The 13,005-nt window shown below is 34.4% G+C and overlaps 1 protein-coding gene across 1 annotated transcript; it reads right to left on the bottom strand.

Annotated features, from left to right (window-relative positions):
• Positions 1 to 3,055: 3,055 nt before the first annotated feature.
• Positions 3,056 to 10,217, bottom strand: LOC115993956. The gene is made up of 2 exons (XM_031117955.1): positions 9,827 to 10,217; positions 3,056 to 3,841 (listed from the first exon to the last, which is right to left on the bottom strand). The coding sequence occupies exons 1-2, from the start codon at positions 9,973 to 9,975 to the stop codon at positions 3,637 to 3,639; spliced, it is 354 nt and encodes a 117-aa protein (XP_030973815.1). The 5' UTR covers positions 9,976 to 10,217; the 3' UTR covers positions 3,056 to 3,636.
• Between the last annotated feature and the right edge of the window lie 2,788 nt (positions 10,218 to 13,005).

Here is a 13,005-nt window from a genome sequence, read left to right as displayed (position 1 = left end):
CTTTAAAACACACCGTTCCTACTGACACCATTCCACTTGATAACAACACCATCCCCACACTAATAAATTTCCTCCGAAAAGAAATACTAAGCAAATAGAATTGTATTCTCTAGGGCCAAAACTGGGCTTCATGTGGACTTAGATGTTTCATAAAGTTACTTTTCTTGTGCCACTACCTCAAACTTTTTTTTGCACTCAAAGCCCATGTCATGTGTCATTGGTATGCACAAACAGCAATTGAATCTTGTAATAATGCACCATCAACATGTGGGAGTATATAATTGACATATTAAATCAGTCTATGACCCTACAATATCCTAGAAGCCGATTCACTCACTATAATAGTAATTATGTTTAGCAGCATCCCAACTGAGATCAGCACAGTTCAATTTCTATGTCTCAAAATCATTGATCAATATATATATATATATATATATATAAGCAGAGACCTCATACAAGAGAGCATAAGGTTTTGCCATGTGATGCACTCTATGAAGAGAATTGAAATAATCTTAAACCACATCAGAGATAAAAATAAATTTAAAAATAAGGACTCTTTATTTCTCTTGATTCAATGTTTCAAGATTAATTTTTATTACATTTTTTATTCAATATTTTAAGACTACTATTTGTTTCATTTGGTTTAATGTTTCAAGACTTTTCCTCTTTCTCATATACAAAAAACTCTTTACATTTTCATTCACCCTTTTAACTTCTACTCATTTATACACACATGCCCACAGCCCTTAGCTTCATGTCATCCCATCTCAAATACACTAAAACAAAAAACAATACTATTTACCCTCAACCTTTCAATGACACGAATATAACTCCAACATTGCAGTACTATTTGATCCTAACATGTATGATTAGGCTTTGACAAAGGAAAGGGGCTTGGGTTTTTATTTAGTGACAGTAGCTTACAATTTTGATGTTATAATCGAACATTATGGATTTTGTGTAGGTTATGATTCGCTTTGAGTCTTTGGATGTTTGGGATTTTGGTTTGAGAAAGTTATAAATGTATTTTGTTTTAAAACTAAAGAAAAAGAAAAACTCTAATTGATTATTTATGAAGTGTTTTTTACTGCTATTTTGTGTAGTATGAGCCATAGTAATAAAAAATAAAAATTCAATGATGATTTCAAAGAATTTTCCGCCTTTTTTTAAAGGATGCGGAATCCCAATTAAAGACAATTAAATTTTGATAAAATATTATTTTATTCTTTAAATTCTTATCTAAAGATTTCAAAATCGTTTAATTAGTTTAAAAAATAAAATCTATTTTTAATGGTAAATATTATAATCTATTATAGTCATAGTGTTATACAATTTTTTGAAAATAAAATATAAATTAAGAAAATCAAGTTTCAAAATATTCAAAAATATTGTGGGCAAACACAAATATTATACAACAAAAAAAAAGTATTATATGTAGGTCTTAATATATATAAAAATGATTTCAAAGGAAATTTTAAAGTAATCCGCGCATCGCACGGGACATCATCTAGTTGCTTTGAAAAGTAGAGAGGAAACAGTTGGAAGCCGTATTCGTTTGAAAAGTTCTAAGTCATACAAAGCATCATGGATTATTCGTTTCATTTTATGTAGTACTAAACTAAATCATGCAGTTTGAATTATAACAACAAAGAAAGAAACAGTGTTATAAAGCAATCATTTATAAGCATCCTCCACACTAATCTATTATCCAACAAGAGAGGTCCCAGCATACCTTTGGAAGACTTGTGTTAGAAGGGGCACTAATTAATTTAAAGCAATCATATCACCTGTATGCCACTTTTTTTTTTCTTCCATTGCTCATGATAACTCATACCTTGAGCCATGCTCGATCGAAACAGAACAAAATGGTCCCATAAGGGGACCACGATACCTTTACTAAACCGAGAATAATGCAACCAAGCAAAGTGTGCAAGTTTCTGGGTCTTTGCCAAATTTGCTGTTATCTGCTTCTTATATTCAGAAGTCTACTCAAAAAGAAAGAATTGTAAGCATTTGAGATATTGAGCACCAATATGGAAACTAAACTAAAAGCAGCAGTATCTGAAAAAATAACATGATTTACTTCAAATGTTAGACACCATGAGTTGTCTATAAGCAATCTGGTCCCCCCCACGCACCCCATAAAAAAGTTAGGACAATAGCAGTCTATCCCTTTTCATGCAGCAAAAACAGATCTGAGACTAAGACAATATTGCAAATCTATCACCAAAATCCACAAATTCGATATAAACGTGAATGAAAACAATCAAAGTACCAATTTATTTATAGTTTGTTTTCACAAGTCGAACAACAACCAAGCCTTCTTCCCAAAACCAAAATTATACTCAACATTCTATCACTTTGTCACACAGCAAAAACATATACGAGAGACCATGACAATGTTGCAAATCTATCAACAAAATCAACAATTTTAATATAAGAGTAAATGAAAACAATCAAAGTACTAATTTATTTATATTTTGTTTAACAAGTCAAACAACAACAGTCAAGCTTTAGCCCTCAGATTTTGGGGTCGGCTATAGATCCTCAACAGACTAGTCAAGGTCAACCGCATGTGTTTTTTTTCGTCATTCTATTCTAACTAAAAGCATACTCTTTATTTCTTCCTTAGAAAAGTCCCTTTTACACCTTCCATTCTATCATTCTATTTTACCTAGAGTCATACTCTGTTTTTCAAAAGTCAGGAAGAAAAATTTTTGAAAGCCTTAACCAAAACTCAAATAAGCAACAGTCACTATAAACTAGCATATTCTCAGTTTATACCTGTCCCAAGGTATACATAGATGCCTTTGCTTTTTAATCTCTCTCTCTCTCTTCTCTCTCACTATGTGTGTGTGTGTTAATAATGTAAATAGGATATACTCATAAAGCAATTTAGACCCATATGGAATTTTGATCTGTTCATGGAGGCACCCTGATCTGATTTTAGTAACATTCTCTAGTTCATTGTGTGAGAATATGCTGTCGTCATTGTATTTGTCCTATTCTAAAAATAATAACGAAGATAAAAAGCTTTAGAAAATAAAGGCATCTAGAATCCAATCCAATATGCTTAACAAAAAATATATAAATTACAGGAAAGAAATATAAGAGCCACATGACATATATTCGGCCAATATTACAGGTCACTAAAGACCCATTCATCATTGGATTCTTATCTCTCTCACTCTTTTCCCCTTCTTCACAAATTCTAAATTTCAACTATTAATTAGCAAGTTTGTAATTCCTCGTGTCTCAAACCTGAATAGTAAAATATGTAATGTAACTTTATCTGCAGAACAATTAAGCATAAAATTTCTTAAACCAAACTGAATTTACAAGTTGATGAGGGGAATATCAACAGGAAGTTGTCTTCTCTCTTGGCTCAAAACGTATATGGTGTTTATGTGTGAAGAAATGGTATTTGGCAAATTCGCATCCTTTGTGTATGGGATATGAAAAAGGATAAACATAAAAAAAGAATCATACCATCTTCGGAAAGAGGCAAGCAGGAGTCCTTGTCAACAATATCAGTACTCAAGCATCTAATAAAGTGAAAGCCAAATGAATCGAAAGTAAGAGATGAGCCATTCTCAGCTAAAGTACACAGCTGCACGATTTCACTGCCATTGATGTTCACATGGACAATGGTAACTGCAATCTTCTCTCCCTTTTCCGGGCCAGTGCAAGCCTAGATATTCTTAGGCGTACAGGAAGAAAGATACCAAGGCAGATAAAGATCAAAGAGAGCCAAAAGTGCCTGAAGTACAAGGACACGTAGGATGCTATGACAAGCATGCTAAACACTAAGGCCCAAAAGATTGCCACAGCAACATCAGCCCTGCAAGAAGTCAACATATCCTATTACTTAAAATGCTTTTAGGCACTGATGAAGGAGTCATAAGTAATCTAGATAAAAAAATTTTGACAAGTGTAAGTAATCTAGATAATCAACAAAGGTTCCCTTGAGATTAATTTCTTAAAACAAAAGACAAGATTTGAGTGAAAAAGTGAAACAATGAAAGGGAGAATTAGACAGTTGAGTGCATCCAAGAGAAGATTAATTACAGAAAGAATATCACTGCTGAATTAATTAAATGATGACTCAATAGCCTACACGCAAAGGAAAAACTGAACAATCGTGTCCAATAAAATCCCAACTAAGTTGATACCCATGCAATCACACCCATTCTTCCCCCCATAAACTACCCATGCCTGACATATTCCAACTAGCTGCAACCTCAGTGGGTATGATCAATATGTTGCATAACTATCCAATCATCCATCTGTAGTTACAGTCATAAAACTAATAAGTAGACCCAGAACTTTATCAGGTAGAAATTCCTTCTTGTATTACCTTAATGGTTTGTTTGGATAGAGGCATTTAAAGAGAAGAATTTGGATATCAACTTTTGGTCTAAATGACTTGAATAGAGTTCAAAAAACCAATTTTTTTTCTATTGATGAAATTTATGGATAGATTTGAGCGTTATTAATATATGGACTTGAAATGATTAGGTGTAAGATGTCATCTCAAATCCATAATATCACAAGTATTGAGGTACATACAGAATATCCTCCCTGTCTTGATAGAATTTTATCAGCAATAAGCTAGGATAGCAGAGAAGAAATAGAATAATAATGGTTTGTTTCGAGGGATCCACCCTCTAAATGTTCTAGCTGATTTATTCTAGTCTCTTGTTTATACAACTATCCCCAACAGTAAAGAGATAATTTTTGCAACTCCTATCCTATAAAGTTGCAAAACTTATTATTATTCAAGGGTCCCTTATTTATGCCACTATTCTCAATGGTAAAGAGGTAAAGTTTGCATATTATAAAAAACAAATACAAATCAGTAGAACTGTTATGCAGAGAACTACGCATCAAGATTTGGAACAGCTACCAACAGCACCTTCAACAATGGATCCTTGGACTTTTTCAAATGGGTTTATTTCCCTTCATAACATTCACCACCCTTGTATTTCCCTTCATAACATTTATACCCTGGAAACTTCTTCTTCATTTTCTTCAAATCTTCCAGGTGGCCTCCATAGGTGATAATCCTTGCCAATGTACCAGGACTTCCCTTTTCTTTCTTCAATTTCGATGCTCCAAAACTGCATGTGGCCATAGTGATAAGCTTCCATCTTCCTATTGTCTAATGGCAACTATGATTGAGTCAATAACCCCATCGTCCAGTTTCTCTTTAAGCAAAGACACATGAATGACTGGGTGCACTTGAGTTCCTGCATGTAATTCAAACTCATATGCCACCAGTGCAACTCTTTCAATTATTTGGAAAGGACCATAATATCTGGGAGATAGTTTCAAGTTCTTTCTTAATGCAATGGAAGCTTGTCAGTATGACCAAATCTCAAGTAGACCTGATCCCTAACCTTGAATTCATTTTCTCACTGTTGAGCACCATATATTTCTTTCATGCGAGCATGTGCTTCCTTAAGGTTGTGCTTAAGTTTCCTAAGAAGCAAATCACGATTCTTTATTCTTGGTCCACTTATTCAACCAGAGCAGTACTGTGAAACATAGGTTAGCATGTTGGATGGTAATCGCCCATAGACTACCTCAAAGGAGGTCTTTTTAATGGCTGGATGCGAACTTGTATTGTAACAAAATTCAGCCCAGCTTAACCAATTCGCCCAGTCTTTTGGTTCAGAACTAGTGAAGCATCTTAGATACATCTCTAATGTCCTATTAACTACTTCAGTTTGGCCATTTATTTAAGGGTGGTAAGAAAAACTAAAGCTAAATTTGGTTCCATTTAAATTGAACAACTCCAACCAAACTTGCTTGAAAAAGTGACATCCCTATCACAAACAATGGTTCGTGGTATGCCATGGAGTTTAAAAATGCGAAAAAATAATTTTGCAATGCTTGCAGCCGTGTAAGGGTGATAAAGAGGGATAAAATGGGCAAATCTAAATAAACAATCTACTACAACCAGTATGGTTCATTTCCCCTTTGACATACACAACCCATCAATAAAATCTATGGTGCCATTTTTGAACTGTGAGTACCAAGGCAAGTACTTTTAGGAGCTCGAACACTGGTAATAGCACTGAATTGAGAGGCCAACATCACCTAATCCTCGCTTGGACACTCCTGAAAAGTGACCTTTTCATCCATATGAAACTTTATCAAGAGCCTTAAGAAGTCTCACTTGATTTCTTTAAGGGAGTGAAGCCATTGGACCCCTAAGACCACATCGAATCTTCCTAAAGGCAGGATGTAGACGTAGATGATGCTCAGAAATCCCTTCAAATGCAAATGCACACAGGAACATTTACCCAAGCTTTCTATCTTCTCTCTTAATGCTACCAAGACTTCAAAACGTGCCTTGCAATACGTGCAAGCCTGCCTTCTTGGCTATTTTTGCATTCACCACCAAGTTGTGGGTGCTACCTAAGTCAATTAAGACTAAGTTAGGAGCTAATTTTGCATTCACCAGGTTGTGGATGCTACATAAGTCAATTAAGACTAAGGTAGGAGTCTTTCCCAAATGCATGTGTATCCTCATAGTTTCAGGAGTGGGTGCAGTACTCATAGCATGAAGGGAGTTGGCTAAGACTTTGCTAACTTCATGACTTTCCAGCTCCACTTCCATTTCACACTCCATCACTTTTGTCTTCACAACATGACTTAATGAGAAACAATTTTTTACATATGTGCCCAAACCCCTTTTCATAATTCAACCAAAGTCATCCTTTTGATTGGTGGAGGGGCTCGGTTGTTTGCCACACTTCTAGGTTGCATGTTGGTCTGGGTTCTTGGAATCTGGTTCTTCTTTGGGCCAAGTTTCATGCTTGATACCACTATTTTCAACGGTAAAAAGATAAGTTTGCACATTATAAATACAAAATGCAAATCTGTAAGACTATTAATGGAAAGAACTATGCATCATAATTTAGAACAGCTACTCCAACAGCTCCTTGGACTCTTTCAAACAGTTTCTTTCCCTTCACAACATATTTTTGTTCAAGCAAAATTTTCAAAGCTAAAATTATCTTGTGTCATTAAATTTATATGTAGCCATATGCTAGCAATTGATCTTCAAATCCCTTGATTTTAAATCCTCAAAGCCAAACACAACCCAAGGGAAATTATGGATGGATTTATGCCGCAACCAAAAATACAACCACCCACCCCCGCCCCCTGCCCCCAAAACCCCAACATCTTTATCTAAAAAATCTTCATATAGAAACCCCTCTTTAGGATGATGCGGATATGAGATGCCCACATCACAGACATCCAAAAACCTCAATCTCCAGGTACCTTACTAATGGATACTTAAAAACACATTAGTTGGTTAGGACTCTATAATGCATTAGGTCTTCCACTGCAACTAATATCGATGATAGAATTTTTCATGATATTTGACATAGAGATAACATATAGCAAAAGTTATCAAAAAGTTAGTTATTTTAAGTTGAAGCTAGCTCACTCCATGCAATTTATAGAAACTTTAGCCAACAGACTTTACCACCATAACAATTTCCCATATTTTAATGTTACCCTCACTATATTCTCTTATCTAAAACTAATCTCAATCAGTTTCACTTGAAAGCTTGTTAGCTCTAAAAAACCAACACCAAGAGTTCTAGAAAACATTCTCAGACTATTTAAACACCACCCTTCTAATTGGCTCTTGATTTGGGAAACACTCAGTTCAACTAGGCTCATTTATACCACCATTATGAGAGTGATATATGATTGATATCCAACAACAACAATAACAAGCTTTAGTACCAAATTATTTGGGGGTCACCTATGGATCCTCAATAGATTAGTTAAGGTCGACTACATTTATTTGAGGATGCCCCAAGGCCCCCAACAATTAATTGTAGTGGATCCGTTCATAAGAAGGTGACTAAATTTTATGTTGGCCATCAACCACCATGACCCTCCTCCTTTGCCTGGGCTTGGGACCAACAGTGATCAAAATATACGACACTAATTACTAAGCACAAACAAAGGTGGAGTTATACTATTGATACCCATATGCTTTAACTGAACACAATCACCAAGAATAGGAAATTCCTTAAAAATTGACTAAAAGTGCATATGGTTGAAGTAATAATTAAACTACCTCATAACCAACCCTGTGCTTGTACCAGGAGAAACCTCTAGACAAAAAGAATGAGAACAATGAGATACATTATACTCTTCTCTTTTTCTTTTTCTTTTTCTTTTTCTTTTTCTTTTTGATGACCTGGAACCTCACCAAGGTTTGGACTAAATTATACTCTTCTCCAATCATAAAGAACCCATTCAAATGCACTCAAATGGTCTTGTTATTCCCCAAATATATACCAAAAATTAAATTTGTACGAATCAAAAGATTTAGATAAGAAATCAAGCTGAGACAAACAGTTCATGGTATCTCAACTCAATAAACTACTTAAAAGGCCAACTGTACTTGCTCATATAGGGGAAAAACAAAGATAAAACAAAAATGCACACAAATGTATTGATTCAAGATTCATTGGAAGTGTACATGCTTAGTTTACACTTTAATTTTATCCAGACTCAGGATTTTCCTGGCTTCAGAATTTAAATCAAAAAATCAATTTCTTAGTTTCTAAAAATGTTGTGGGCAGATGGAATGTCTTTTTTGACAGTATAGTGAGTGAATCAACCAACATTTGAAATTTTGCACAGAAAAATACCTTAAACTGACCTGGAAAAGACTCTAAAACATTGCAGCCAAAAAAAAATTTACAGGATCCCCTAACTGGTGGGTAATACAGACACACAAAAGTGAACCGGAAATGGCCACACAAACGATCATAGAAATTTGGAAGTAGAAGCAATGTAAATGGTTAAAATTTGTTTCAGCAACTATGGTACAATTCTTTGGAAGCCCCATATAAAGAGGTCAGAAAAAATTGATGCATGAATTTACTTATAAAAAATAGAAATTCCAAGTTAAAACTAAACCCTACTTAGTCTAAGCCTTTCTAAATCAAACAATGCTCTTATTTCAAACCTTATACTCTTATAGAGCTGATCCCCCCCTCCCCAAAAACAATCCCAGCTTGGATTTGGCATAGCTTCACATTTCCAAAATATTATTCATTATTACTTCGGTTCTTTCCAAGATTACCACAAGGTTTCTTTCTTTCTTTCTTTTTTTCGATTTTTCATAATCATATGGATGTAAAGTGGGACAAAATATATTTGCTTACGATAGTCAATAATTTTGGATGAGGAACTACTGAACACAATCACTTGTTGTCGTTTCTCTTCAATTTTCTGTTGAGGTCAACAACAACTTGACTTGAATGTAAACGAAAGCAAAGCAAGTGTCAACGAATGTAAACTACTTTCAGCAGTTAACAAATAAAATTTCTCATCAGTCATCACCACTGCCCAATAAAAGCACATCAAGTAACAAAATCCAAATCCACCATTTCTTCAAAACCAAAAATGAATTCACCAAACCACAAAAAACCCGAAGCACCAAATCACTTCCACTTAAAAGCAAGATTTTTCTCAATCTAGGAAAAATCCAAAATCAGATCCCATTTATTGCAACCTCAACATAGCCTCAGCCTCAATTTCCACAAACTCAAATTCATGAAGTTACAGTGCTAAAACTTTCACTAGCAAAACACTTAATAATAATTCTATGGTAATGGGTCATAATAGATAGGCTATAACACCATAACACAGCACTCTATGACAAAAATTCAAGATTTGTGTGGGTTTTACACGATAACACAAAGCAGCACTGTAAAGAAACAGCTTCGAATATATATAAAAAACAAGAACAAAACGAAAGAAGAGCAAAGAAGGGTATACATACCAGGAAGCGATATGGGGTTTAGGAGAGAAGACAGTGAGAGCAGGACACTTGTTCTGGGATCGGATCTGGTAGTCTCTGAGTTGCTCCACGAGTTTCGACCGAGTTATCATTTCTCTTGGGATCGGAGATCTTTCTAGTTTCTCCGACATTCAAAATCAAAAAACGACAACGACACACACACAGAGACGCCAAGATTTTCCGAGCTGGAGTTACGGTTTTATTGACAGATTCAGATTGTAAATGAATTCTGGTTCGAGAATAGCCCACACCAGTTCCAAGATCCAACAACGAAATCCAGGTGAAGTGAAGAGTGAAAGAAAGTAAGAAACCGAAGAAGAAGTGAATTCAGTTTGTTGCACTGCCTGCTTTGCTACTTCTTTTCGTTTCGATAATTATTATTAATTAATTAATTAATTGGGTAAATACTAATGCACACATTTTGCGCATGTTACATGTAAACAAGTTTTTAAAATGTAACCACCGGGCCTAGTTGCTTGCGTGGTACCCGGTTCCTTATGTGTCCGCTAACTTGGGGGTTCGATCCTCCCAATAACAAATTACCCAGCCAAAAAAAAGTTTTTAAAATGTATACAAATTTTCAAAACATATATACAATTTATTAAGATTGTAAACAATTCTGTATGTTCGATTATATAATTTTTTAACAAATGCCGGAATCGACCAACCCGACCGGAACCGACCCGTCATGGCCGGACTGACACCTCCGACGAGTCCAAATCTTCAGAACATGACCCCAGCGGGTCGAGTGGCGACTGTGGCGGGTTCCATCCTTAAAAACCCGACCCGCCCGACAAAAACCGCAAAAAGAAGGCCGAAATCCGGCATCGTTCGGGCTTCTCAGCTCCGATCTGACCACGTTTGGCCTTTCTTTACTCAGATAAGCTCACATCCCCACTCCAATAAGCTTAAATCCGGCGAATCTAGCCCAGATCTACTAAAACTCCGGTAAGCTCGACTCTAACTCAGCCAAATCCCTTTAGATCTCTGCCAAATCTCGGCCATATTTCCATAGATACAAAGGAATATCAGCTAAATCTCGTTAGATTCGGCCAGATCTGACGAGATCCGGCCAAATTTTGGCCAAAATCGGCAAAATCGGAAAACCCAAAACCAACCGAGGAAAACCTGAAATCCGATACGACCTGACCCGCTTGTTCTGAAACTGCATCCGGGTCGGTTGCAGGTTGAAATCTTCCCCACCCGAGACAGTCGGGTTGAGTCCGGGTTGGGCACAAACCCAACCCGGCTCGACCCGTGAGCACCCCTACAATTAAGTATATTTAATATACACAAATTTTCAAAACATGTACACGATTTTGGATATTTAATATAAACAATTTTTAAAAATTTACACAATTCAGTGTACACAAATTTTCAAATAATGTTCATTTTGTATATTTAACATACATAATTTTTTAAAATGTATACAAATATGTACAATTAATGTACACAACTCTATACATTAAATGTACAAAATTTTCAAATTACGTATACAATTCTATACATTCAACAAACATACTAGGAATGTAAGCAATTCTGTAAACTCAATATACATAATTTTGTACATTTCATGTATACATTTTTTCAAGGAATATGCACAATTTTATATATTCAAAGTCCACAATTTTCTAGATTGTACACAATTCTAGACATTCAAGGTACACAAATTTTCAACTAATGTAAACAATTTTGTATATTTAATGTACATAAGTTTTTAAATTCTACAAAATTCTGAACACTCAACTTATACTGAGTTACAATACTATTAATATATGGTGGGGTCCATGAAAATGGCAAAGAAATTGATGTCCCTAGGACTATAGAGAAAAAAAATAGTGTGGTTTACAACTAAAATCTTATTCAATCATTGATTATAGATTTATCTAAGAACAATAACATAAATCAGTGTTTGAGGAAGAAGGAAAAAGGAGTCCCCAGTCTAAAATATTTAAAGGAGAATTAATCTAATCACATAGTTTGAACTATTAGAATATCCTGCCAACGACACCCCATGAATCCATTTTAGGTCCAGCCCATGGAGGCCCAATCTGTAGAATAATTTTAGAGTAATAAGTTACATCAGTTCATTTTCTTAAACCATTCTAGCCTCATCACATGCGCTCCACACATACGATGAGACACTTTTTTTATTTTGAGTATAATATAATTTGAAATTTGAAATTATCTATTGTTAGTGAGATTACACCGGAAGGAAATTTAGGATTTGAAAATGAGTAAACTACTGGATTTAGTGTATGCTAGATTTTAGGGAAAAAAATGTATCAATCATGTGTAAATATATCCCAATCACAATATTTAACTAAAACCCATCCGCTCCCATCTAGATTAAAAAACAAGTGTAATGAAAATAATAGAAAAACTAAATCAAGTTTTAGTTGTTTGAGAACAATTGGATAAACTATAAAGAAACAAGAAACATATAAAAATCTACCGTGATTGTTCAATGATCAAACAGTAAAGGAAATCTATACTACAACAATTTAAGAACTCCTATGGCAACCTATACATTCAATTTACTATAGTCTTTATTCTAGATCAAAAAACAGGTGTAATGAAAATAACAGAAAAACTAGATCAAATTTCAGTTGTTTGAGAACAATTGGATAAACTATAAAGAAACAAGAAATATATACAAATCTATTGTGACTATTCAATGATCAAACAATAAAGGAAACCTATACCGCAACAATTTACTATGACAACCTATACTTTCAATTTACTATAGTCTTTATATTCATGTATGTTCACGTTGCTAATCATATATATCCAATCATGTATACACATAAATATACATGATTAGCAATATGAATATACATGAATATAAAGACTGTGAATATACATGAATAATACGTGAATATACATGAATAATAACTTGCTATATCTTTCCTAAAAAGTTATCGATTTAAGTGAAGTTTGTAGTGTGCGTGTTTGTTTCTCAAAATACATATGGGTCCAGTTAGGGCATACATTTAAAAAAAAAAATTTAAGAAACCCTTTATGAGAAATTTAAAAAAAACAAACAAACAAACTGTCAAAAAAGTTTTTTTTTTTTTTTTTTTAGATAGAAATCCTAAAATTTTCATTGCTTTTTATAGTTCTAAACTAAAACCATGACAACAATCATGATAACCATAAAA

Source organism: Quercus lobata, chromosome 6 (assembly GCF_001633185.2).
Source record: "Quercus lobata isolate SW786 chromosome 6, ValleyOak3.0 Primary Assembly, whole genome shotgun sequence".
NCBI lineage: Eukaryota > Viridiplantae > Streptophyta > Magnoliopsida > Fagales > Fagaceae > Quercus > Quercus lobata.
Note: the sequence above shows the minus strand (reverse complement) of the source record. Positions and strands in the feature narration are given on the sequence as shown.

What these genes read in the sequence shown, in the direction of transcription:
- LOC115993956 (XM_031117955.1), bottom strand. Translation starts at nt 9,975, where the DNA reads ATGTCGGAGAAACTAGAAAGATCTCCGATCCCAAGAGAAATGATAACT. An exon ending in AAACCCCATATCGCTTCCTG is followed by an intron (nt 3,842 to 9,826) that starts GTATGTATACCC and finishes GACTTCTTGCAG; the next exon opens with GGCTGATGTTGCTGTGGCAA.